Source organism: Periplaneta americana, chromosome 6 (assembly GCF_040183065.1).
Source record: "Periplaneta americana isolate PAMFEO1 chromosome 6, P.americana_PAMFEO1_priV1, whole genome shotgun sequence".
Classification (NCBI taxonomy): domain Eukaryota; kingdom Metazoa; phylum Arthropoda; class Insecta; order Blattodea; family Blattidae; genus Periplaneta; species Periplaneta americana.
In genome coordinates, this window is record NC_091122.1 from 187,981,727 (window position 1) to 188,007,250 (window position 25,524).

General features: G+C 35.4%; 1 protein-coding gene across 4 annotated transcripts in view; it reads right to left on the reverse strand.

The window, feature by feature from the left end:
• The window catches only part of LIMK1 (LIM domain kinase 1), a 90,238-nt gene that overhangs the window by 41,200 nt on the left and 23,514 nt on the right, over nucleotides 1-25,524 (reverse strand). For 3 of the 4 annotated variants that reach the window (XM_069829742.1, XM_069829743.1, XM_069829744.1), the window contains exons 6-10: nucleotides 21,284-21,376; nucleotides 16,273-16,405; nucleotides 13,370-13,605; nucleotides 9,844-10,072; nucleotides 2,575-2,832 (exon numbers count right to left, since the gene is read on the reverse strand). In XM_069829742.1, coding sequence (XP_069685843.1) covers nucleotides 2,575-2,832; nucleotides 9,844-10,072; nucleotides 13,370-13,605; nucleotides 16,273-16,405; nucleotides 21,284-21,376 — 949 coding nt within the window. The remainder of the gene's footprint in view (nucleotides 1-2,574; nucleotides 2,833-9,843; nucleotides 10,073-13,369; nucleotides 13,606-16,272; nucleotides 16,406-21,283; nucleotides 21,377-25,524) is intronic. The other variant, XM_069829745.1, reaches the window with a different exon arrangement.

Below are 25,524 nucleotides of genomic sequence, written 5' to 3' on the forward strand. Positions count from 1 at the left end.
GTGTTGATGGATGAAACCACCAATTTAATGGGGTGATTTGTAAACAATGTAGTGATAGCAACAATGGAGGAAGAAGGACCGGGTTCAACATTTCTGTTGAACAGTAAGTGTCTTGAGAAAGAGAACTATTCCACAATCTGTAAACTTTTTGATAGGTCAATGAATTTACTGTGGCCAGGCGAGATAAAACACGACAATGTACTTTTGTTTGCGTCATATATGGTGAACGCAGGTAATTCCCTTAGGGCAGTCTACTCGAAAATGGTGCACTTGTCACAGAGGAGGTGCGAAGTCTGTTTCCCATGTTAGGCCAACTTATCGGCAATGTAAAGAGTGTTTGTGAAGGCACCGTCAAGAGTAGCATCCTTCAAGGTCATGCTGCCTGCACCTATCCTCACGAGGTGGGAAACTTGGATTGAAGCCTGTGTATATTACAGAGAATATTTCAAGCGTGTGAAAGAGGTGGTAAATTCTTTCGACAGTGGTGATGCTGCTTCCATCAGGATTGTACAGAAACTCTTTTCTGACTCAGAGATTGAAGGAAAACTCTGCCACATTAGATCTAATTTTGGTTTTCTATCATCTGCAATAACTTCTTTGGAGAAGTCTGGTGTCAAGCTGGTTGAACAATTAGCATTGGTGAAAAATGTAGTGAACAAGTTAGAGGGTGTTCCTGGACATATTGGATCTTGCATAAATGAAAAAATTAAGAAAGCTTTAAATGAAAATGTAGGCTATGTAATGATGTACTCCATATCAAAGGTTCTCTCTGGGGAACAATTTTCACTGAAGACAATTGGTTGTGATTTACTGGTCAGTGACACTGCGTATTTTAAGTATGCGCCTATTGTTTCAGTTGAGGTAGAAAGGACATTTTTTATGTACAAGACTTTATTAGCTGACAATCGTCAGAGTTTCAATTCTGAAAATTTACATAAGGTGTTTATTGTACACTGTAATCACGCAATTGCTCAGTAAGTGCAAAGTAACATGAACTACATGGAAACTACATCAGGTAAAATAATTAAAGTATGCTACTTAGAAAGTTATGTAAAATTAAATAAAGTTGAATGTTGGTACTAGAATTTAATTTAATTACTAGTCTAAATATTAAGCAGCACAAAATCTCTTTTCCTACTAACCCAATTTTAGAATGTAAGAACAATTTTTAGGGCTTTTTTTTAAGATTTTTATGTCATGCATTGTTTTTAGGGCATTTTGTCATGATTTTAGGTCATCAAAATCCTAGCCCTAGTTATAGCATGCCCAGTGCTCAGTGCTTGTGAAGGTTTTATGGGACAGATCTAATGGATGAAAAGTGACAAGCTGTCATCACCTTCCGGTTTAAAACCTGGAATAATTAATTTTATGCTCGACCATGCCGAAATGTAGTAATTATACACCTGGTAGCAGTCCTTTAATGCAGGTCATTAAAGTACACCTACTCATTAAAGTACAGGTGTTCAGCCAATGACAACTCAGCTTACAGGTGTTCAGCCAATGACAAGTCAGCTTTGTACCGTTATAAAACCGCAAGTATCGATTATTCTCGGATATGTAATCGAAAGAGAATTAGCGAAAAGTCACAGAGGCTGGAAATCCAATACTGTCGCAGAAGGTTATGTTCTGTTACTATAATAATTAGCGTTAATTGTAAATAATATTCAAATAAATTCAATTTGTCATCTCGTTTTTCAAAGTCGAATTCAATAATCAAGGTTATATCAAGTTTAACGGGATTACATCAAGGTCAATGACATTATTGTTCCTCGGAAAAAATCAATACTTTCGCGTCTGCGCACATCTCACAATTCATGACCTAGAACAAGGTCACTTCCGATCTTGTCAGATATAAATAAAATGTATACATCTGAATAATTTCAAGTTAGAAATATGGTCGAGCATAAAAAGTCGTATGAAACTTGCCTATGATGGTAATTAAGACGCTCGTATGAATATTATGAAACTCGCGCTCGTTTCATAAACAACCATACTTGCGTCTTAATTACTATCATTATAGGCTCATTGCATAATGTACTATTTGGTAATCTTCATTCAATTTTAAAATGTATTCGCATCACTGTCCAGTTTTGTTCTTCAATGCATCCACTATTTAACATAAAAATATTTAGTTATTGTAATGTAAAATTATTTCTTTGCTTGTTCAAGAGAGTAAATTCAAACATAGAAATCTCATCACAGTCAATTCAATTTCTTTTTCTTTCCTCCATTCTGCTTCAGACTCATGAAAGCCGCTATTACTTTACAAAACCTCAATAATGTTTCCCTTTAATTTATGTCTTACAGTCTTTATAATTCAATACATTAATTTATTTTCTAGTCAGTTTTTCTATTGTATGGTATATATTATTAATTTATCATTACTACATGCTCATGGTGTTAGCAAATTTTAGATACATGTTTTCAGCAATATCTGCACAAGGCCTCTTTCTGCTGCTATACCCTCTTTTCCCTTGTAAATTCGAACATCATAATTTTTACAAAACATGCATAGGTTAAAGATATTTCCAGATTTCATTATTATGTGGCCTACTAATTACTCTTCACACATACCTCTCGAACGAGGCAATTATGAGAGTTGAGATCACGATGGATGATGTTCATGGAATGAAGGTATGACATGCCCGATGCTATGTCCTTGGCAAAATTGACTCGCTGCTCCCAGGGCAGAACCTCATTCAAGTCATGGATGAGATCCTTCAGAGTGCCTCCAGAAATGAACTCTGTGACAAGGTGCAACCTCTTATCCTTGTACAGCACACCAATGAACCGGAGCACGTTGTTGTGGTGCAGACTACGCAGCACTGCAACCTGTGGATCAAACAACTAACAGTTGAAACTGAACTGTCTACATTTTTTGTAAGAAGTATTCACTATTATTTTCTTTCCACGCTTTATGACATTTCAATTTCTTATTAAACTTAACACAGACTTTACTGTGTAAAATTTGTTGTTAAAAAAACAACATTTGTGGAATCACTAAGTTGTAATTAATGTTGTATACTTTTACCTTTCTCTTGGTACTTGCGCACTTATTTTTTCTCACTGTGTTCCTGGTGTAGCCTGAAACACTGGAACCTTTGACCTGTTGTCCGACCTTATTGTTGCTTGGATTGTCCAGAAATGTCTGGCTTGTCTTATGTAGTGCCTTAGTTATCCTATTTTGTCCCACAAGAAAACAACAAACTGCAAACCTTCTGATATAATGCTATTTTATACTCAGCTTGCAGCAAATGACATAAATAAGATAGGCTCATGTGCAATGGCACAAAAAGGCTTAAGTCATCGTGTAATACCAAATATAAACACTTTCTGTAAAGTGCCAAATTAATTGCAAGTCATGCTTATTAATTAACAGCACTGCATACATATTATAGGTTCGAAGAGAAGTGATGTTAGTTAGCTATTTGATTCCTAACAATTTATTTTGATGAAAAAGTCATATTATACTAATGATTTGGCTATTTTGTTGATTCATGTAGCAGTCATGAGAATGGTGTCATCAGCATAATAAACAATATTCATATTTTGCTTTCCCAGTTGATAGTCCGATTTGCTTTTTAGTTCTAATGATATATCGATTCATATTTTATCATCATCATCATTATTATATCATCATAATCATATTCCATCCAACATTCAATTTCAAGATCCAAAGGCCTGTTTCACTCTCACTGCTGAATTGTCAGCCTACCTCTTCTTTGGATGGATCAAGGATCTCCTTCCCATGTGGATGGTAATGAAACATGGCTTTTGGGATTCTATTTGGATACATACATTGTACTGGTTTACTGTTCCACGCTAGCAACTAATACTCACACTACTTTCAAGTATCACACAAAATTTCAGAGTAAATAAATGAATTATAATGATACTGACACAAGCAAGATCAAGAATAATGCAGAGGAGGAAGAAGTGCTGTGTACATTGGAGTATCAAAACTCAGCTTACACAACGAACTGTCAGCAGTGACAGAACATGCATTGCAAGGAGGTGACGTGACATCCTCAGCAACACTTCAATCGAGAAGCTATAGAAATTCACGAACACCAGAACAACTTCAACTGCAAGGAAAGGGCTTGACACTTAATAAATCTTGGCACGTACACACAACCTAACACCACTGTCCCAAACGAGAACAATGGGCACGGACTGCACTGACAGCAGTAAACCAGTGGACCTCATCACTGAAGATATCTGCTGCAGAGCAACACCATCATAAAACAATTTCCTTAGGCACCTTAAACTCTTTCTGAAAGTTACTGAAAATTTTTGGAATATCAATATGTATGTATGTATGTTTATTATCATCAAATTATATACATTTTATACATCATCCATTAGATTAATGACGGCCCTGTTACATTCCTGTTTTCCAGGGACTCATCTTAACCAAATGTTTAGTTATTTCTTAACAATTGCCTCTTTTTCCTCACATAACTAATTCTTATTAATATATCACAGTATGTTATGTTTTCTTCTCCCATTTCTTCTTTATAATATATATGAAAATTGGCCTAGTGTCTTCTATTTTCTTTCAGTTATGATCTATATAATTTTCAATATATACTATTCCTACAGTAAGTTTTAGCATCGATTCTTCAATAAATATTTTCCAGGCAAGATAGTAGAATATCTATCGGGATTGCAGAATGGGCATTTATCACCTCTCCATCATGCAGATAGTAGCTAGTAATGAAAAACAGTTATAGCATAAGTTGAATATACTTTTGTTCTACATCAGATTTTATATCATTCTGTATAAAAGATTAATTCTGACTTTGCTTTATGACTGCTTATTCAATATATCCACAGCTACCCTCCATATGAATCATTCCACGTCAAATCGCATAGCAATAAAACACGACCGTCTCGGAAATGGTCGAATTTTTTTTCATGAATTCCAGACATCAAATAAGGAGACCCGTATTTTTTTATTTTCACAATTATTAATTATTTGTGTAGTTATGAATATTTGAAGTTACGCAAATTATGCGCGCACTGTTACATAAACTCGCTTGGAACTTTGTGTCTACATATAATTGAGATTTGCGGTTTGGCGCATTTGAAAGACGAAATACAACACTTTTTGTTACTTTAGGCCTATCACAAATAAATTTAAAATTTGGCCTATTTTTTTAATCATTTCTTTTTCAAAGCTTTTAAATGCATTTTTCAAAAAAAATTTAACATCAATATCGTCAGAAATATGACGCTTTAAATGTTGCAGTGTGCGACATTTTTAACGAATTTTAACATGTAATATTTTAAAAACATGTGGACTTAGGAGGAAATAAAAATACACTTGTTGGTTTATGAGACCCATAGAGTTGGTAAAAAAAAATATAAACGCAATCAGAAATATGAAGGTCAAAATTTGTATAATTTTGTGCGATTTGACGCGGAATGACTCATATCTGGAGGCCGTCTCCTCGATCCGCAACCTGAGAACGCGTCATCCCATGATGATAGGAACTCACAATACATTTAACAGTTCCACAAAACTTATTTCTTCAAAATCTTGAAATCTATTTTTCATTTTGAACAATCAATGAATCTAAAATTTCATAAGTGAGAATATGCAGTTTGGTGAAATCTTCTGCCTTATGCTCAATGCTGTCATTTAACAGTTTTGCTTGCTTACAACAGTGAAGGACTGTAGCTTCATTTCTCATAATACATGCATAATACTTCACTGTTGCACAGTTTTATGTCAGATGTTCCTTTTGCCTGAAGCACACTGAACAGATTATCAGTGAACAAAAACACTTTGCTAAAAAGGCACAGCAAAAACACTGAAGTTGAATCATTTAATTTCCTAACAAGACCCCTGCAACTAACTGACACTGGATCTCAATCATCATCGTCTTTACATATTCTAGTGCCCCTCAATTCTGAGAAATGAGATCTTATTGTTGCAGTGCCTCAAGAATGATAAGAATGATAATGTGGGGGGGGGGGGAGTTTGAAACCTTGTTCCCGCAAGAGTTCATTCCATTTTGTAGATCTACTGAAGAATGTGTGAGATCACAAATAAACAGTTTAATTTGTTTAATGTGTTTCGAGCCATTCAATAACACTAGATTCATTTGATAGGCATGCAGATAAGACTGTCACACCTTTAAGACCTCCGCTAAGGTGGAAGCCCCATTGTAAGTCTGGCATACTAGTCTATTCCCTACTTTCCATAGTTTTAAGTTGTCCATAATAATGGAGACAATCCTTGTGCACTTTTGTTTTTTGAGACATCAAAGAATCCTAAGAATCTTTCCTCAATCTGTCTTGTATTGCATATCTGAATATAATGCTCAACTGAGCTTTGCACGAGACGTCTGTTGCGTCGTCTGCTTGAACAGAAATAAATTGTGCTTCATCTACTTCATTCCTTATTCTTTCTTGCAGCCCATCAGTTATACACTCTATCAAGTCGATCTGTATGTCGCTAGAAGTACCTCTAAAACTGTAGTTGGAGTGCTAATGATTTTTTAGATTTTGTTCTTCTTCAGCTAGTAATCTAAAAGTTGTAAATAATTTCCCGTTGGCTGAATCTTCGTCTTCACAATGACCGTGAAGTGGGAGTTCTTGTTTATCTAAGTAAGTAATTGCTTGGATAAGGCGACCTAGAATTTTTCTGTTATTAGCAGCTTTTTCATTGTGCTGAATAGCAACAAGACGCAAACTTTCTGACAGAGAGTGTTTGGCCTAACCTATCAAAACTTTCACTGTTCTTTAAATGTTTTTGTGAAGAGTGATGCTTACAGCCTTTACATTCAAAATTTGTTACTATCTTTACTCCACTCAGATTAACCTTCAAACAATAACACAAACAAAACAATACAATTTATTTCTATTTGTGCTACCAGTCAACCACTTATATTTTGAATACCATTGTGTTTTATATTTTCTGTTTAAATTACTATCTCTCTGAATTATATTTAAATTGGAAGTAGGTTTTCGATTTTTCATGTTGCACTTTTGTTCATAAAATAATGACGAGAAATCTGTATTTAATAAAAAGACAATTGAATCAGAATTGCTTTGATCACACACTTTATAAAATAACTGATAACTAATAATCCACCATAACATTAACACTCGGCACGCTAGAAATTAAGCTTTCATTGCTAGGCTGTTGCCTATCAGCCATGCTAGATGCGAGAGAACTTGAGACAATATTGGAAATGTCTCACAGCGTTCAGAACAGGTCTGATGGCGAGCTGTGCTATGCAGTGCCTGTTATCGATCCACATGCCTCAAGCCAGCCGAATGGCAGACCCAAGAGACAGTGTAAAGTCGTGTCTCCTTCTCTTCTTACAACAGGCTGGCCAACTTGTCGAATATTGTGGAAGAGCACAAACTGTCTTACGATAATGAAGTCATGTTGACTGATCGATGTAACCAGTAACATAGAACTCCAAATATTAATATAGCTTAGAATTTTAATTATTATAAACACAAATTAAGTTGGGTAGACACTGCTCAATATCTCACAGCACACTTCGCCCCTGGTTTACAGATGGCACAATATAACTCACGACGTTCACTGATTTTCACGAATGACTGTTCGATCATCTGTCACAATTGATGCAGCTCCTGCGGTTTCTGAGCAAAAACATCATTTTTCAGGATACCCCTCAGCAAAAAATCACATTTTGTTAGGTTGCATGATCTGGGTGGCCATTTTGTTGTGCCACAACAGCCAATCCATTCATGGAATTGCTGGTTCAAGAAGTCCCTCACTCCTACACCAAAATGAGGCGGTGCTCCATCCTGTTGTCATATCAACTGCATATCAGCAAAACAAGGGCTGTTTTCAAGACATGACAATTGACGCAAGAACATGGTTGCCAACTCACCACTTATTACATCAGCTATTCGTTTGTTAAAGCCTAGATCATATATGTAACAGATAACTTATTGCTATGTTAAAATCGGCAGCACTTTGAAGAGAACAACCGCCAGGATCACCACCCGTCTGCCTAAACGAACACAAGATGGCAGTACAGCGACTTATGCTCCACCTTGTATATGACATTTAAATTGTGTATACAGAGTTAGTTTAAAGTGTTTATAAGTTGCTAATAGGCCTATTGTTAGGGAAATGGCTCCAGTTATTTCAAAATTAAAAGGGAAGAAGCTTCACAGTCAAACTAAAGAGGTTATGAACAAAGTACTCGTGTTTATGTATAAGGAAGCTTCTCAAGGGACAGACATTCCTCCACAAAGTTCAAAAGCAAGTGACAGTGGCTACAGACGTCTTGTAGTAGCATCCAAAAAATTGTGGCAGAAGCGAAGAAAATAGATAGTGGCAACAGTAAGTGTTTCGAAACGCCAGATAAGAAGATAACAATTAAAAAGAGTGTCTTGGAACTAGCTGCGTTTGATGAAAGCGTAGTGCATAGGATAGTATATGACTTTTACACTACTGAGAAACACATTCCAACAGTCAGTGCATTAAGAATAAAACTGAAAGACGCAATTGGCTTTAATGGGGACAATACTAGTATTAGAACTCTACTGAAAAAACTGGAATTTTCTTGGAAGCAAATGAAAACAAATAGATTGTTATTAGTAGAATAATACGGTATTAGGCAAAAGAGGATAAACTACATGACGCGAATTTCTAATTATCGAGCTGAGGGAAGAAATATTGTGTAGCCCAAAGAATCTTACATTGTCAACACAAGACCCAGCACATGGACTTCTAGCGCAGGTATCAAAGAGACAGCACCTAATAATGATACATGCCAGGCGGTTTGTCCCCAATGTCATACTAATTTGGAAATCTGGGGATTACCACTCTCAAATGAATCAAATTAATTATGAGAAATGGACTCGAGAAAAGCTGATTCCTAATTTGCCCCCAAATTCTGTTGCATTAAACACGGCTCCCACTTTAAATTCAACGAAAACTGTAATGAAAGAATTGCTTGAAAAGGGGGGAATTCCCTATGGTGATGATATGTTGAAACCAACTTTATACGAATTTACACAAATGCACAAACCCTCATCTGTCAAATATTCCATAGATGCCATTCTTGAAAGTTCCGGGCATATTCCACTTAAACTTCCCCCTTATCACCCTGAACTAAGCCCGATCGAGAACATCTGGTCAATAGTGAAGGGGTGGGTGCTCTCCAGAAACACAGATTGTAAATGAGAGAACTATGTGACTGTATTCGATTGGCGTCCTCTTTGTGAAAAAATTTAAAAAATAGCAAAGGATTATATGGAATAGGAAGTATTGTTTGATGACGTCATAGACCCAATTATCATAAACCTCGGTGGTATCAGTGATGACAACTGTGACGAAATGGATGAGCAGCTCAAGATAAGAGGTCATTGTTTTCAGTTAGATGTTTAGCATATATTTGTTGTTGTTTCCGCTCTGTCCCCCGCTTCTCCCCTGTGACGTCAACCAGGCTTTCAGATATCTTGGCTGTACATAAGTGCATACTGTAAACTAATATTCCTAACCAACGAAAGCTTCTCTCGACTTGTGCTAATCTGCTCTATCACATTTGCTATTCTCTCCTGTATGAAACATAATACCTTCCCCCTCCGGGCTTCTATTTTGCCCTGTTCGGTTTTTACTTTACTGAAGCATTTGAAACCTTTCATTGATAATCTATCATTCGTCTTTAACCAGGTTTCGGCTAGTCCTAAGATATGATTTTATGGTACCTGATGGTAAGGTCTATAATGAAGCTGTTACAGACTCACAAAAGTCATGTCAATAGAAGAAATGAGATTACCTCTCTTGAGATTCATATTAACGGATTACAAGTTCTCATAGTAATGATGACAAGAGCTGCAACTCACCTCTTTTAGGAAATTCTTCTGTGCCTCCTCATCTACCCGGTACAATTCCTTCAGCACCATAACCTCATTTGTGTCTCGGTGAGTCACCTTGTACACTTGGCCAAAGAAACCTTTACCAAGCAGTTCTCCCTTTACAAGGTCCGATGCTCGGAAAATTCGCTGACTTTTGGGTTCCACTCGAAATGACCTAGTTCTTGAAAGATCACACGTCTCCCGTGTTGGAGGTGATCTACACACAAAAAAAAATGGGCAACATTAACACTAGGAAGATCTATGAACCCGATATTGTGACATTCTGACGGATAAAATAATGCAATATTTTTACTCCTGTCATATACTGAAATGTAAAAAAAAAAAAAAAAAAAAAAACTTCTATATCTCATTATTTGCTTTATTAAAAACTTCTATGTCTCATTACTTTTCTGACGGATAAAATAATATTTCTTTGCAATATTTTGACTCCTGTTATTTTCTGAAAAAAAAAAAAAAAAAAAAAAAAATCTAGAGTGGATTGGTATAAACTGATGGAGATTCTAAATAAAAATGGCGTGGATTGGAAAGAGAGAAGGCTCTTCAGTAACCTTTATATGAAACGAGTCAAAGTCAGGATAGGAGAAGAAATGTCAGAAGGAAGTGAAATAGGAAGAGGAGTACGACAAGGATGCCCTTTATCATCTACATTGTTCAACATCTACTTGGAGAATTTAGTGAAGGACTGTTTTCAGAATATGGCAGGAGTGATAGTAGGAGGAAGAAGAATAACGTGCATAAGATTTGCTGATGATATGACATTATTAGCAGAAGAGGAATGATACTAAGGGATATGCTACTGGAGCTAAATGACAGCTGTGAGCAGTATGGGATGAAGATAAATACCAACAAGACGAAGAGCATGGTCATAGGAAGAAAAGTAAAGAAGCTAAACTTGCGAATTCTAAATGAGGCAGTAGAGCAAGTGGACAGCTTCAGTACTTGGGGTGTACTATAAGCAGTGACATGAGCTGCTGCCAGGAAGTCGAAGCTTTTATTAACAAAAAAAAAAAGGGGGGGGGAGCATCTTCTGCGGACCTCTGGAGAAATAACAAAGGAAGAGACTAGTGAAGTGCTTTGTGTGGAGTGTAGCATTACATGGGGAAGAAACATGGACATTACGACGAAGTGAAGAGGACAGACAGAATAAGAAATGTAGCTGTGTTGGAAAGAGTGGGTGAAGAAAGAATGCTGAAAACTGACCAGAAAGAGGGCTGGGTCACTAATTGAGAAGAAACTGTCTTCTGCAGGACGCACTGGAAGGATTGGTGAATGGGAGAAGAAGATACCAGATGATAGACGACATTAAGATATATGGATCATATGAGGAATCAAAGAGGAAGGCAGAAAATAGGAAAGATTGCAGTTTGCAGTGAAAGACCTGCCCTTGAGCAGAACACTATGAATGAATGTCTCATTATTTGGTTTATTAAAAATTTTTATGTCTCATTGCTTGCCTTATTTTCATATCATATTACAAAATCCTACAAAGACTGCCTCCCATAGCAGCTAATAGGGTTATATTAATTATTTTGAAAAATACATTAAAATCATGGGATTTAGTTACTCAATTATTTACTTACTTATTTATTCATTAATTTACTTATTTATTTATCTATTCTTTTTATGTTTAGTTGTTAATTTATTTTTCATTCCTGGATACACTCCTTTACCACTTGACTAATCACTGATTACCATTGTAACTTCTTTACTGTGTTAACCCTTACCGCATGGGACAGTCTTGCACACACCGGTTTTATATTCAGATAACTTAAGTAGTTCTTTCTTTCTCAACTGATGTCACATATGTTAAATCCAATTCTTGACAGTGTGCCACATCTGTCCCAGTATCCAGTTTGAAATATTATATACTTATATTATAAGTTATATAAATACAAAACCGGTATGTGCCATAACTGTCCCAGTATCCAGTTTGAAATATTATATACTTTTATTATAAGTTATATAAATACAAAACCGGTATGTGCCACATCTGTCCCAGTATCCAGTTTGAAATATTATATACTTTTATTATAAGTTATATAAATACAAAACCGGTATGTGCCACATCTGTCCCAGTATCCAGTTTGAAATATTATATACTTTTATTATAAGTTATATAAATACAAAACCGGTATGTGCCACATCTGTCCCAGTATCCAGTTTGAAATATTATATACTTTTATTATAAGTTATATAAATACAAAACCGGTATGTGCCACATCTGTCCCAGAATGTGGTAAGGGGTTAATATTTGAAAATTACCTGGCTGACTAGTTTAGCCTAGTGAGGTCCTGCACTATCTTCTGGTTTCCTGTTGTGGTGGGGTGTGTTTTTGTATGTTTGTAAATTTCATATTGTTTTAGAGTGTAAAGTTTCTCATTTTTTGCTGGATGTGTAGTATTTTCATGTCTTTGTCTAATTTGCTATAGTTGTGATTGGAGTTTATGATGTGCACTGCGAAGATTGAATTGTTGTATGGTTTGGTTATGGTTAAGATGTGTTCCTTGTAACGTGTTTGAAATGATCTTCCAATCTGTCCAATGTAGAAGTCATTGCAACTATTGCATGATAGTTTGTATAAACCTGTAAAGTTTGATTTATTTGTGTGTCTTGTCTGTATTAAAATAAACAAAATACATCCAAACCTACACTAAAACCTACGCAAACAAGCCCAAGATCACAACAATGCTTTAGTCACATTTTTTTCCAGAGAGTCAACCTAGAAGATATTCAAGTAATTAAATTACAAAGTTCATTTCCACTTATGGAACTTATTACATTCTCGGAAAATTGTCCAAGAGATTCTTGCAGTAGATTCTGAACTAGAAGTTCTTATTTGTAGAAAACTCACATTCAAAAGTGGCATTCCATGAAACAATATAAGGATCTTTTTCACAAACGAAACCAATTTTCTGTTTTAAAACTTACTGTTAGAAGTACACTGCAGGAGAAGAAGTGATCCAATCTCTCATATTTTGAAACAAGGTACAGGCAGCCACTATTCCACTACAAACAGAAGTAAACTGTGCCAGGGACCCATTCCACCATCAAACTTTTCACTTTGCATTTCAGTTCCACTATCACTTTTCAAAACTAATTCGTAACGTGAAAAGGAAAAGTAGAGAAACTTTTCAAATATATTATTATTTTCGTTCCACAAATACAATAATTTTGAAAAGTGTGAAGTCATATGTTGAAAATTGAATGGAATTTTTGGAAAGAATCAAGTCTCTTTACCATTAAGATTAAATTAATTATATTCAGTGATGCAATTGTGCCTTCTCCAGCTGTACCCAATGAAATGAGTCCGACTACTGTATTACATGAAATATCAACGTTCATCACGAACCTCCCATCATTTGAATCATCAGATATTGTGAAAATTTAGTCAGGCAATGTTGCGGCATTTTATACACAAAATCCTTCTCCACAGAATCTGGTTGAGCAGAATTACTTTTGTATCAAATAAATGAAGTACTGTTGTACGTCTTACCCTTCTAGGAGTCGAGACATGGAGGAAGAGCGTTCCTTACTGCAGCTACCCTTCCCACGGCGAAGCTGTCTGCTGCGAGATCCACTGATGTATCCCTCATCCCGTCGCTTGAACAGTCTCTCCCGGTCTGTTCTTGAGCCTGTACTAGGGACTGATGGAGGTGTGATCATTGATGCTGGGTATGGGAAACTTGGACGCCGTCGATTCAAGGCATCTGGGTCATGTTCAATTGTAAGCTGAGAAGAAAATGTACTGAATTAAATTACATGAGAATTATAGTGTGTAAATAATATGACACATGAAAGAATAAAATTGTCTCGCATGGGCCCATTTAAATTAACATGAAAAGTGTGCTATATACAATAATCACTACTTTATCCTGTTATCTGAAGATAACAGTCCTTTATTTCTTGTCACCTCTAGAATCCGAAAGTTCATGCATATTTTCAAAATAAAACCATCTACACGGCATATTAAGAAGTAAATTTCCTTTTTATTATACAACATTGGTCTCAATTCTTTCACTATTACGTGAATACAGATTAAGAGCAGATGGAACATGATGATTACCAACAATTGGTGCAGAATGAGTTGAACTAAAATTTCCGGATACCAACAGATGTGAGAAGTTCGAAGGCAAATTCTCGATCACAAGAGAAGGATTATCTTTCTCTTTGGGACAATTAATAACAGTGTGACTTCGAATGGAAACCATTTTAAGCATTAGTAGCAATCATTGTCTGTGAACCGCAATTCATCACTGATTTTAGGCAACAAAATCACTTTTGCTTCAACTTCTAACGAATATATAAGTTGTTCTCATTCAGTTTTATCTGTTAGGTTAGGTTGGGGAAAACCTCGAAAAAAACCCAAGGACAAGGCAGGAATCGAACCTATGCTCGAGCACAACTCTGGATCTGCAGGCAACTGCGCTACCACCTGAGTTACGTCAATGGCATACGTTAAATCTTAATAACCTGACAATAATGTAGTTACCTGATTAAGGTTCTTCCTCAACCCATTAAGAACAAATGCTGACCCACTCATTTCGCTGGCATTATCACCTTCATCTCACTCAGATGATAGATAACCATAGCAGTTGATAAAGCATCGTAAAATAACCCTTATTTATTTACTACTTAAAAATGGCTTTTAGAGAGCCTGGAGGTTCATTGCCGCCCTCACATAAGCCCGCCATTGGTCCCTATCCTGAGCAAGATTAATCCAGTCTCTACCATCATATCCCACCTCCCTCAAATCCATTTTAATATTATCTTCTCATCTACGTCTTGACCTCCCCAAAGGTCTTTTTCCCTTCGGCCTCCCAACTAATACTCTATATGCATTTCTACATGCCCTGCCCATCTCAAAGTCTGGATTTAATGTTCCTAATTATGTCAGGTGAAGAATACAGTTCTGCGTTGTGTAACTTTCTCCATTCTCCTGTAACTTCATCCCTCTTAGCCCCAAATATTTTCCTAAGCACTTTATTCTCAAACACCCTTAGCCTCTGTTCCTCTCTCAAAGTGATTCCAAGTTTCACAACCATACAGAACAACAGGTAATATAACTGTGTTATAAATTGTAACTTTCAGTTTTTTAAAAGCAGACTGGATGACATAAACTTCTCAAGAAAATGATAGCAGGCATTTCCCATACTTATTATACATTTAATTTTCTCTCGAGTGTCACTTACATTTATTTGTTACTGTTGCTCCAAGATATTTGAGTTTTTCCACCTCTTCAAAGGATAAATTTCTAATTTCTGTATTTCCATTTCGTACTATATTTTTGTCATAAAACATAATCATATACTTCGTCTAAGTTGGGATTTGATAACAAGCTGTTCTTCATGGTGATGGCTTGTTATAGCCAGGCAACACACATTTCATAGTGTGCAGAAACCAAATGCTCCTACCGGTCAGACTGGAGTCGGGATTAAGCCATGTAGAAACAATGACATCATGCGCGACTCAACAATGGAAGCACTATGTTTTGAATGTTGCCTGGCTATAGCCCTTTGCCCAACCCCCATGCTAAAGGATCTCCCTTTTTTGGCTGTCGGTGACTGTCTGTAAAATAATTCACTTAAAAAAAAATAACAAAAAAACAATAATGTAACTGATGATAGTGTTAAGGGATGTTATTTCTTGTAATACTCCTGCTCGAAGTTATAATGGCTCGGTTTTATTTTCATAACAGACTAACCATTGCAGTCTTGTGAAACGAATTGACAACAATCAAAGCTCCAATGCATTTAAAAATAGTCTTAAGGACCTTACTAATAGACGGTAATTATACACAGTATTTAAAGGGTGTAAATGATATGTTGTTATTGAAGTGTTGTATCAGTGAAGAATTATGTTGTGTCAGTGAAGTGTGTTGTATTGGTGAAGAAGCATGTCGTGTCAGTGAAGTGTGCTGTGTAAGTGAAACGTGTTCCTGTCAGTGAAGCTTTATAGTTTATAGTGGCAGTACAAAGTATGTGAACAGTGAAATGTTTTTGAAGTGTTAGTGAAATCAGGATAGAATCAGTGAAATGTGTCGTAGTTCCAGTGCAGTGAGTGAGTTGACAGCGAAATTAGTGTAATGTTGAAAGGTACGTGTGCAGATATGAACATATCATACTCGTGGGTTTTAGTTCGATCTTAGTTTTAAGATACAAATTAGAATATTTCAAATGTTATTTTAAGTGATCGTTTCATTTTATTTAGTATATTCCCTGTTGTTATTATTATTATTATTATTATTATTGTTAGTATCAATTATTAGTATTATTAATTGTATGTTTAATTAATAAGTTTATTATTGTAATTATTGAGTGTAATTAGTTACCACTGCCACCGGGTATTTACCCATTTGCAGTGTGAATAAATACATACACATACATATTAAAATCCTACCTGTAGCATTGTATCAGAGTAACGAATGAGATTCTCAATATTCTCAATTGGCTGGTCTTTGACAGGAGTGCCATTCACTTCCAGGATCCGATCTCCAATATGTAACGACATCAGATCACTGCTCATGTCCAATCTGCAAAACATCGAACTTATGTGAACAGCAAAAAAGGGACAGGAAGAAAATACAACAAAGATACATAAAAATACGGAAATATAAGCAAAACATGACATTACGAGACGGGAAGGCATTAAAACAAATGGCATAAATAGAGTCTGAATAGCACTGCAAAATTATAACAGATGAGCTATGAAATAATCCTTACCACAGGCTATTTGAATTAAAACAAGAATAACAAATACATTGATGAAAATACAAAAGAGAGACAATTTCAAGTTTTCAGTTCTGAGATCTCCAATCAATGATGGACGCGAGTTTCATTTCCTTTGATAAATGAAACATTTTATTCCACTACTTGAAACAGAGTCGTTAAGCAGCCTGGGGCTAATCTGGCATGCGTGAATGCAAGCCTACACATATACACGTTTGTGCATGGTGTGATCCTATTACAAAATACAAATGAGTTAAGAACAGTTATTTGAACACTTAACACGGTGGGTACATGTTTCGGGGCTAGTGCTGGTCCATCTTCAGTAATTTAATGAAAGTGCTTGAAGTTGCTAAAATTGAAATAATGTACCGGTATTTCAAAGAAAAAATACAACACATATTTTGATTAATGCAGTTACAATTTGATGTGATTTACAATATTATCTTTAAATGGAATTTGTTTAAATATAATAATTACATTAAAATTTGTTTACTTACTTACAAATGGCTTTTAGAGAATCTGGAGGTTCATTTCCGCCCTCACATAAGCTCACCATTGGTCTCTATCCTGAACATGATTAATCCAGTCCCTAGCATCATATTCCAGCTCCCTCAAATTCATTTTAATATTATCCTCCCATCTACATCTCGACCTACCCAAAGGTATTTTTCCCTCAGGTCCCCCAACTAACACTATACAAATTTCTGAATTTATCCATACATGCTACATGCCCTGCTCATCTCAAGCGTCTGGATTTAATGTTCCTAATTACATTAGGTGAAGAATAGAATGTGTGTAATTCTATGTTCTGTAATTTTCTCCATTCTCCTATAGCTTCATCCCTCTTATCCCTAAATGTTTTCCTAAGCACCTTATTCTCGAACTCCCTTAATCTCTATTCCTCTCTCAAAGTGAGAGTCCAAGCAGACTGGATGACAAAAGCTTCTCAACTGAATAATAGCTGACATTTCCCATATCCTGCGTTCAATCTCCTCTCGAGTATCATTTATATTTGTTAGTGTTGCTCCAAGAAATTTGAATTTTTCCACCTTTTCAAAGGATAAATTTCCAATTTTTATATATCCATTTCACACCATGTTCTTGTCACGAGACGTTAAAATTTGCTATCTTTAAAATGTAATTACAACCCAAAAACATTACTGAAGATGGGGCACCACTAGCCCCGAAACATGTATAACTGAAGATCAGCCCCGCCATGTTAAGTGTTCAAATGACTGTTTTGAACTATTTTATAATTTTAATTATATTTTATAATTAAATTATGAATACTGTATGAAAAAGTAACCATATTCTCTATTTTTAAAATACTACTGTGTTATTCAAATTTTGAATGCACATAATACAAATGTGTAAATAGGACTTTTTCCGTACAAAAAAGTTAACAATTCTCAGAAAAAACACTTAACAAAATTAAGCAAACTGTACAATTATTATTACAAATTTCCATTAAGTGCAGAACTACATCTGTGACTGGTTTTTGTTCGGCTTTCGACAATGTGGCCTTTTCTGAATCCTTTGTGCCTGTTGGTGCATTTCACTGGTTGCATGTTTGATATTTTCACTACTCGGTCTTATACTCTGGTAAATGGTATGTATTACTTATAGCTTTGTCCTTGTGCTTCCATATCTCAAGTTCCACTGATGCAATAATTGGCCCTGACTCATACTGGTCACTAAAGATGTTCCCCTTTGCCCCTCACGCATCTAATTGCTAAAAAGCGATATCTGTCCTCTAACCAACTGTAAATAAATTATTCATATAGCTTTTACATTTTCCATGCAGTAAGCATTTCAAATTTTCAATTTTCTCGGGATATCAAAAACTCTGTACATAACCCCTCACCCACACTTGGGGAAGGACGCATTTTTACGTCAAACAATATTAAAAGATACATTTTGATATAGAAAGAATTCTAAATACACTGGCGAGCAAAAAAACGCAACACTTGAGAAATTTAGAACAAAGCTATGTATTTGATTAAACTATTTTAATCTTGTTCATTTCACTGTCCTAAAAATTCAATGTAATTTTCACTGAAAAAAAAAAAGAGTAGTTTTAATAGAAATTATTCACAGTAATTGAACTTTTATATCAGTTCACTTTTTTTCATGAAATTTAAAATACACGGAAAAAATGTTTACTCAAGATGGGTTTATTTTTGCAATTTCTCTGGCAATTCTGTGCCATCACTCACACTTTCAGCGCGTTCTCACATAACAGCCTGTAACCTCTGGGGCACAATTTTGATGACAGCCACAATTTCTGCCTAGGAGATGAGCTCCCAAATCTTCCCTAAGAACTTCCTATGGCTCTTCCAGAGTCTCTGAAGAGTTTTTACGAACATTTCTTCATAAAATGTCCCATACATGCTCAAATGAAATGAGATATGGACTCCATTCTGGCCATTACATGAGTTGAATTCCTACTGGAGTACACATCACGCCACAAGAGGGTGTGAACTCTCCTGCATGAGCACAAAATCGTCATCAATATGTGGTTGGGAAGCAAGAGATCCCCCACAATGAAATGCTGTCCTTGATCAAAAGGTGCATAGAGAATATCTTTCTCGTTCATCTGGGAATCTGAAGCTGAATCGGGACTTATCGTTGTTCGTCAATCATTAACACAACGTATACGAGCCTGATGATGTTGTCTTGCCAGTTCAGCATCAAGTAACCTTCTCCTCACAGCTCGCACTTATTAGAGTCTATTTCTGCTTTGACCACAGTCATATAGTGGTCAAAGGCACAAAAACTGTTCATCCCTGCAAAAATTGATCCCATCCAATCTTCAAGAAAATGAACCCAGTTCCCAATACCTTTGCACAGTACATGAAATTGCTGAAGGGATAGTACACAATATTTTAGCCACATAATGCAAGCTGTGCCCATCTTCTACTGACACGACTGCTGTAGCAGAGTCCTCGGGACTTAAGGCATCTTAACTCTCTTAAATGCTGTTTAAAACAGAGTAGAATCTCATCAAATCCCAGCATAAACAGGAAACAAAATTATAGCGTGGGAGTATTGCTTTGGTTTCTTCCTTTCAAAACCATAAACTTTAACAGATTGAAGGTGACAAGAGAGTATCATATCCACCCAGGACATAACATGGCCGTAGAAGCTCAGCATAACTGTTAAAATTGACATTATAATTTAACTATTCAAATTTTGTCAAGTGTTGCTTTTTTCTGCTTGCAGCGTAGAACATGCTAATGCTCCTAGGTAACATTCCTCACAATTCCTTTTCAACCATTTATAAACAATATACACAAACATATGAATTTAACGTCATAATTTTACAGATGAAATGAAGAGCTCACTACTGAAGCAAGTCTCTTGTGCTGACTACAGGTGCATATCTTAACTCAACATTGCTCCCAGTCTCTCATCACTGTACATCATGCTCACACACTGTTCGAATTGCATTCTCCTATTTCCTACCCTACAGAAAATTGATTACTTTCTGGAGATAATTAACTTTAACAATGGTCAAATAATAACTTTTCCTGCAGTTAGTACAGAATGTGTGCTGGTGAAGTGAGGAGCACAAGTTGCCAACCTGTCCACGGCTGACTGATAATTCTGAAAACTCCAATATTCTCAATCTTTCTATTTTTACTTTTCCTAGGTACGGTATCTTTTACACTTTCTGATTATTAATAATAAAATATGAATAACATAACCTAAATATATGCCTTTAATTTACAGGGATCCAACTTGTAAATCGAATTCAAACCCAAGAATTATTGACTGTTGTGCTGTTTGATGGGCCACCTATCATTGAAAGAAGTTCTGATACAGGACAACTCTACCAATCATGCTAAAATGTTAATTCATGATGATTCCCTTACTGTGCTGTACCTTCACAATAAGCAGGTGAACTCTTGTACAACACTGATTTGACTAACAGTTATAATGCATGTACACAAACACTGTCTTGCATGCACTAACAGTTTAGTCAATCTTTTACACGTAATATATACCCTGTCCAATCTTTCCCAGTAAGATCATGGTATGCTTCTATAGGTCATCACCAGCTTTCGAAAATGGATATCTTTATTTTTTGGAAACACAGACTACACTGTTTCAGTCAGCATAATCTGTCCTATGCAATGGTTGTTCAAATACAAATTATACAGAAAGGCAGACCGCATGTCTATAAATAACCACTTCTGCAGTTTAAATAACGTTATTAAAAAAATAAAGGTTTGTTTTCTTGTCGCCATCCATAATATCTTGCATCAAAATATGTCCTTTGTACAAAATGATAGAAATAGCACACAAAAATGCAAACTGCACATTACTATTTGAGGCCTTTGCTATGCACATCAGTAATTCAATTGTCTCCTTGTTCATCACTGCTTATCTGGACAACAGCCTACTCCCTAAATGTAATGTACAGTGGTGGATGGAATTAAGTAGTTTTGTGGATGTATGCCATATACAAGACTCTTGATCAAATAATCTTGGCATATATCACTCAGAACGATCAACTAAAGAAGGAGAGTCTGAGAGCAATGTCTTTATGAATAAGAATAAATCTCGTGCACCATCACACCATGCCCACAGATCACTTCGCATCAGGCAACCAAGCTTCTAGTTGGCCAACACAACAAACAGAACAAGCAGGCAATCAGGCAGTTGAACCAACTCTTTACCTATAACGGGAGAGATGGCAGCACAACCTAAACGCTGCTTCAAGAAGAGAAACTGCAAATTTGCCCACTTTGGTGTGGACAATGCTGAGAATCCTGCAAATAATGACCACTGCGTAACAGCTATTCCGAACAGTTAAGTTGTGCTGGAGAGCAGAAACAGCTTTAACTCAAATGAAACTCCACATAATCATTGCCGGTGGCTTGAAGGAAGTGCAATATTTCAACTACTAGTATCTAATGTACATGACAGGTCAATATTTTACTTATTAATACCGTTGGCATGTGTTTGTTCACTCATTACAATACACAATGTACCTTGTCCATAAAATATTCCTTATGTTACACACAAAAGACCAATTTGATATTGGAAATACAAACAGAATTTTAGTAACAAGAATTCCACTACTCATTTTACTGTTCTTCCAAAACAAAGACACAAACTGGTTACCTCATGATAGAATATAATTAATAGCAGTTATTGAAATGTTAATGTAATTTCTTTATTTTACTCTGAATTTATTAATATTAGTTCGAAAAAACCGATCTAATGAAAGAGTGTACAATATAGAGCTTAAAGCACACGTCAATAAATACATCATATGCATACTATTCAACATAAATGAGTGCCTTGAATGTTCAGACACAAATTCTGATATGACAGATTCTTCACCCTAAATGCCCTACATGTAACAAATATAAACTGAATATACAATAATTGGCACTTGTGAATTACGGAAAAGATATGTATACAGTAAAGAAATTAAAAAGTGCTAGATCTACATGACTTGATCATGTATATATCTGTAAAAAAAATGACTAAAAATTTCGACCTTACTAATAAACTACCAATCAGGAAGTGCATAAATAATGCAGTTTATACAAACACACACGCACACATACATTATCGTATACAGTGCACATGCAATGCTCCAGAACAAACAGTAATATATGAATGCCAAAAATTAAAAAAAGAAAGAAACGAGTTCAAAAACCAAATTGAGAAGAAAGGTGGAATATGGCCAATATCAAAAACTGCAATGCTGAATACTCACAAGAAGGACTTTCTGAAATTTGTCAACAGAATCAACTTCCAACACTTATGATACGACCCAGGATACCGAGACAAGGACTACCAGAAAAACTTTCAAGAGCAATGTCAGATTGAGTTTAAGTTTAGATATAGCAGGACACTGAAGTAAATAATATTAAATCAGGAAATTACTGTATCAATGTAAAGAAATATGATCTATATTACTAGTCAATTATATTATAAGTCATTAAATAGTAGGAGACATCAATATACAAGATTAAAAAGACATAATACAATTATACATTACATGATATTAAGGCAGTATATTAAGGATGGTACATTTAATGAAAATGTTATGAAAAAATCAACAACATTTCAAAATCTACAGTGCCTATAACCCACCTAATAATCCCCTTGATCTAACTTTGTTTGATATCCAACCTAAAACTATCATAAGTGGTGACTTTAATGCTCACTCTCAACTTTGGGGCTACGATAATGTAAACCAACCTGGAAAAATGATCATGGACCTCCTAAATACTACAACCGCAGAACTTGTCTACAGAAAAGAAGATCCCCCTACTTTCATTCATTATTCTGGTTCTGGTACAAATCCAGACTTATTACTAGTAACATCAGATATACATCACGAAACCGAGAAAAAAATAATTGAAGACCCTGGATCTGGCCATAGAGTCATCATTGCTTCTATTCATCTCCACCAAAACCGAAGAAAAGAACCCTACAATAACAAAACAACATGGAACTTTAAGAAAGCGAATTGGAAACTATTTACAACAGAACTCGACTAACACCTCAAGATCAACACACCACTAATGGAAAATACAAACTCAGATAGATTGAACAAATATTTCTGTGAATCTATTCTTAAAATTGCAAAAAAGCACATTCCACGAGGCAAACCAAAAAAATACACCCCATTCTGGACAGAAAACCTGAATTTATTGAAACAAGATAGAGATAAAGCAAGAACCAAAGCAGAACATAGCAAAACACCAGAAGATACTCAAGATTGGAGGAAGAAGACTGCCATTCTTAAAAAAGCAATCATAACAGCAAAAAAGAAATGTTTCAATAAATTTATTGAAAATGTTAATTACAGAACCGATAGCGCTAAAACATATAACTTTCTGAAGAATATTTCCAATACACAGGAAAATACTAGCCAACCTATTATTCATAATAACAAAACACTAACAGATAGTAGAGATATAGCAAACGCATTTAATAAACACTACTCAAACTCTCACAGATTACATCCCAATACCAAAAAAACTGACAAATTTATCAAAAGAGAATTACATAAAAATAATAAAAACAATATTACTAGTACAAAACCTGAAATATTTCATCAAAATTTTACTTCCAAAGAATTAACTCTAGCTTTACAAAATTTAAAAACCAAGAAATCTCCTGGCCCCGATAACATTCATTCCGAATTTTTGAAACATCTGGGGGAAAAAGCCAAGTCTGTACTTTTATCCATTTTCAATTTATCATGGAACACCTCAGTTCCTGCAGCTTGGAAAAAAGCAATCATTGTACCAATTCACAAAAAAGGGAAACCTGCTCATGATGTTAATAGTTATCGACCAATAGCACTATTAAGCATGATAGCATAAACCATGGAGTCCATGATCTCCAACAGATTAACTTGGTATTTAGAATCCCAAAATCTTTTATCACCACGACAAGCCGGCTTTCGACAATTACACTCTACCAATGAACAAGTCATACACCTCGGCCAAGAAATAAAAGACAGTTTTAACAAGAAAGAAGATACCTTGGCAATATTTATTGACTTTCAGCTAGCATATGACTCTGTTTGGAGAAATAAATTATTACTAAAACTTCAGAAATTAGGTATCTCCAGCAATATGTTCAGATGGATATCAGAATTCCTTAGTCAACGATTCATTGCCACTAAATTCAATAACTCACTTTCTAGTTACAGACAAACATATCGAGGTCTACCTCAGGGCGCTGTTCTCAGCACAACTTTATTCAATATTTATATAAATGACTTACCCTCCCTACTAGAGGAATCAACATGAAAACAGCACTATTTGCAGATGATATAGTTTTGCGGACTTCTGGATCTTACAGACATAGAGACAAAATTCAAAATTCTGCTCTTAAAGCTCTAAATCAACTACATGAATGGAATACATCAAATTTGATGACACTCAATTTAAGCAAAAGTAACTACCAAATATTTCCACTTGGTAAAAAAGAAAGAGAATTCAATATCCAATACAATGGCCAACACCTTCCTAGGACTTATGAATCCAAATATCTTGGAGTTATTTTCGATAGTAAGTTAACATGGAGCAACCATTTGAAATACATTTCTGAAAAAGCTCGTAAAAGATTCTCCCTTCTAAAAAGACTAGCAGGAAAGAAATGGGGATGCTCTAGGAATACTTTGAACACTACATACAAAATGTTTATACAGCCAGTGCTGACATACTACGGAGAAATTTTAATTACTTCACCTTTCATTAACGAAATAGAATATGTTCAAAACCAAGCTCTCAAACTCATTACTGGTGGAATCAAAACAACTCCAATAGATTCTATGAGATTCCTCACTAATATTAACAGCATCAAAATGACAATAGAAGAAAAAGCACTGATTCAATATGAAAAACTTATTAGATTACCAGGAAACAATTGGCATTCATACAGTCCTCTCTGTAGATTGAAAACTCAAAAAAGTTTCATATCCATTGTTCAAGAATTAAAACAGAAAATCAATATCCCGAATTTAAAAGAAAACCTACAAATTAAACCAAACCCTTTAACTCTATTAAATATGGAATATAATCTAAATTTAACAGAAGAAATACTGAAATCAGAAGTAAACACTGAAATACTAAAACAATTGTCTTTAGAGACAATTAATATTAGATACCCTCCACAAAACTGGCTTCATTTATACATTGACGGATCCTTGATCTCCAGAGAACAAGGTGCCAGTGCAGGTGTTACGTGCTGTCTCTTCTCACTTTATAGATCACTTGGGTATGGAACAACAAGTTTTGATGGAGACATCATTGCAATAAGTGAAAGTCTCATGCCACATCAGTAAATTTAGGAATGCAGTTATATTGTCAGACTCCAAAGCAGCTATTCTATCAATAGTCTCTAAACACACACCTTCATCTCAAACAGCAGAAATAACTAAAAT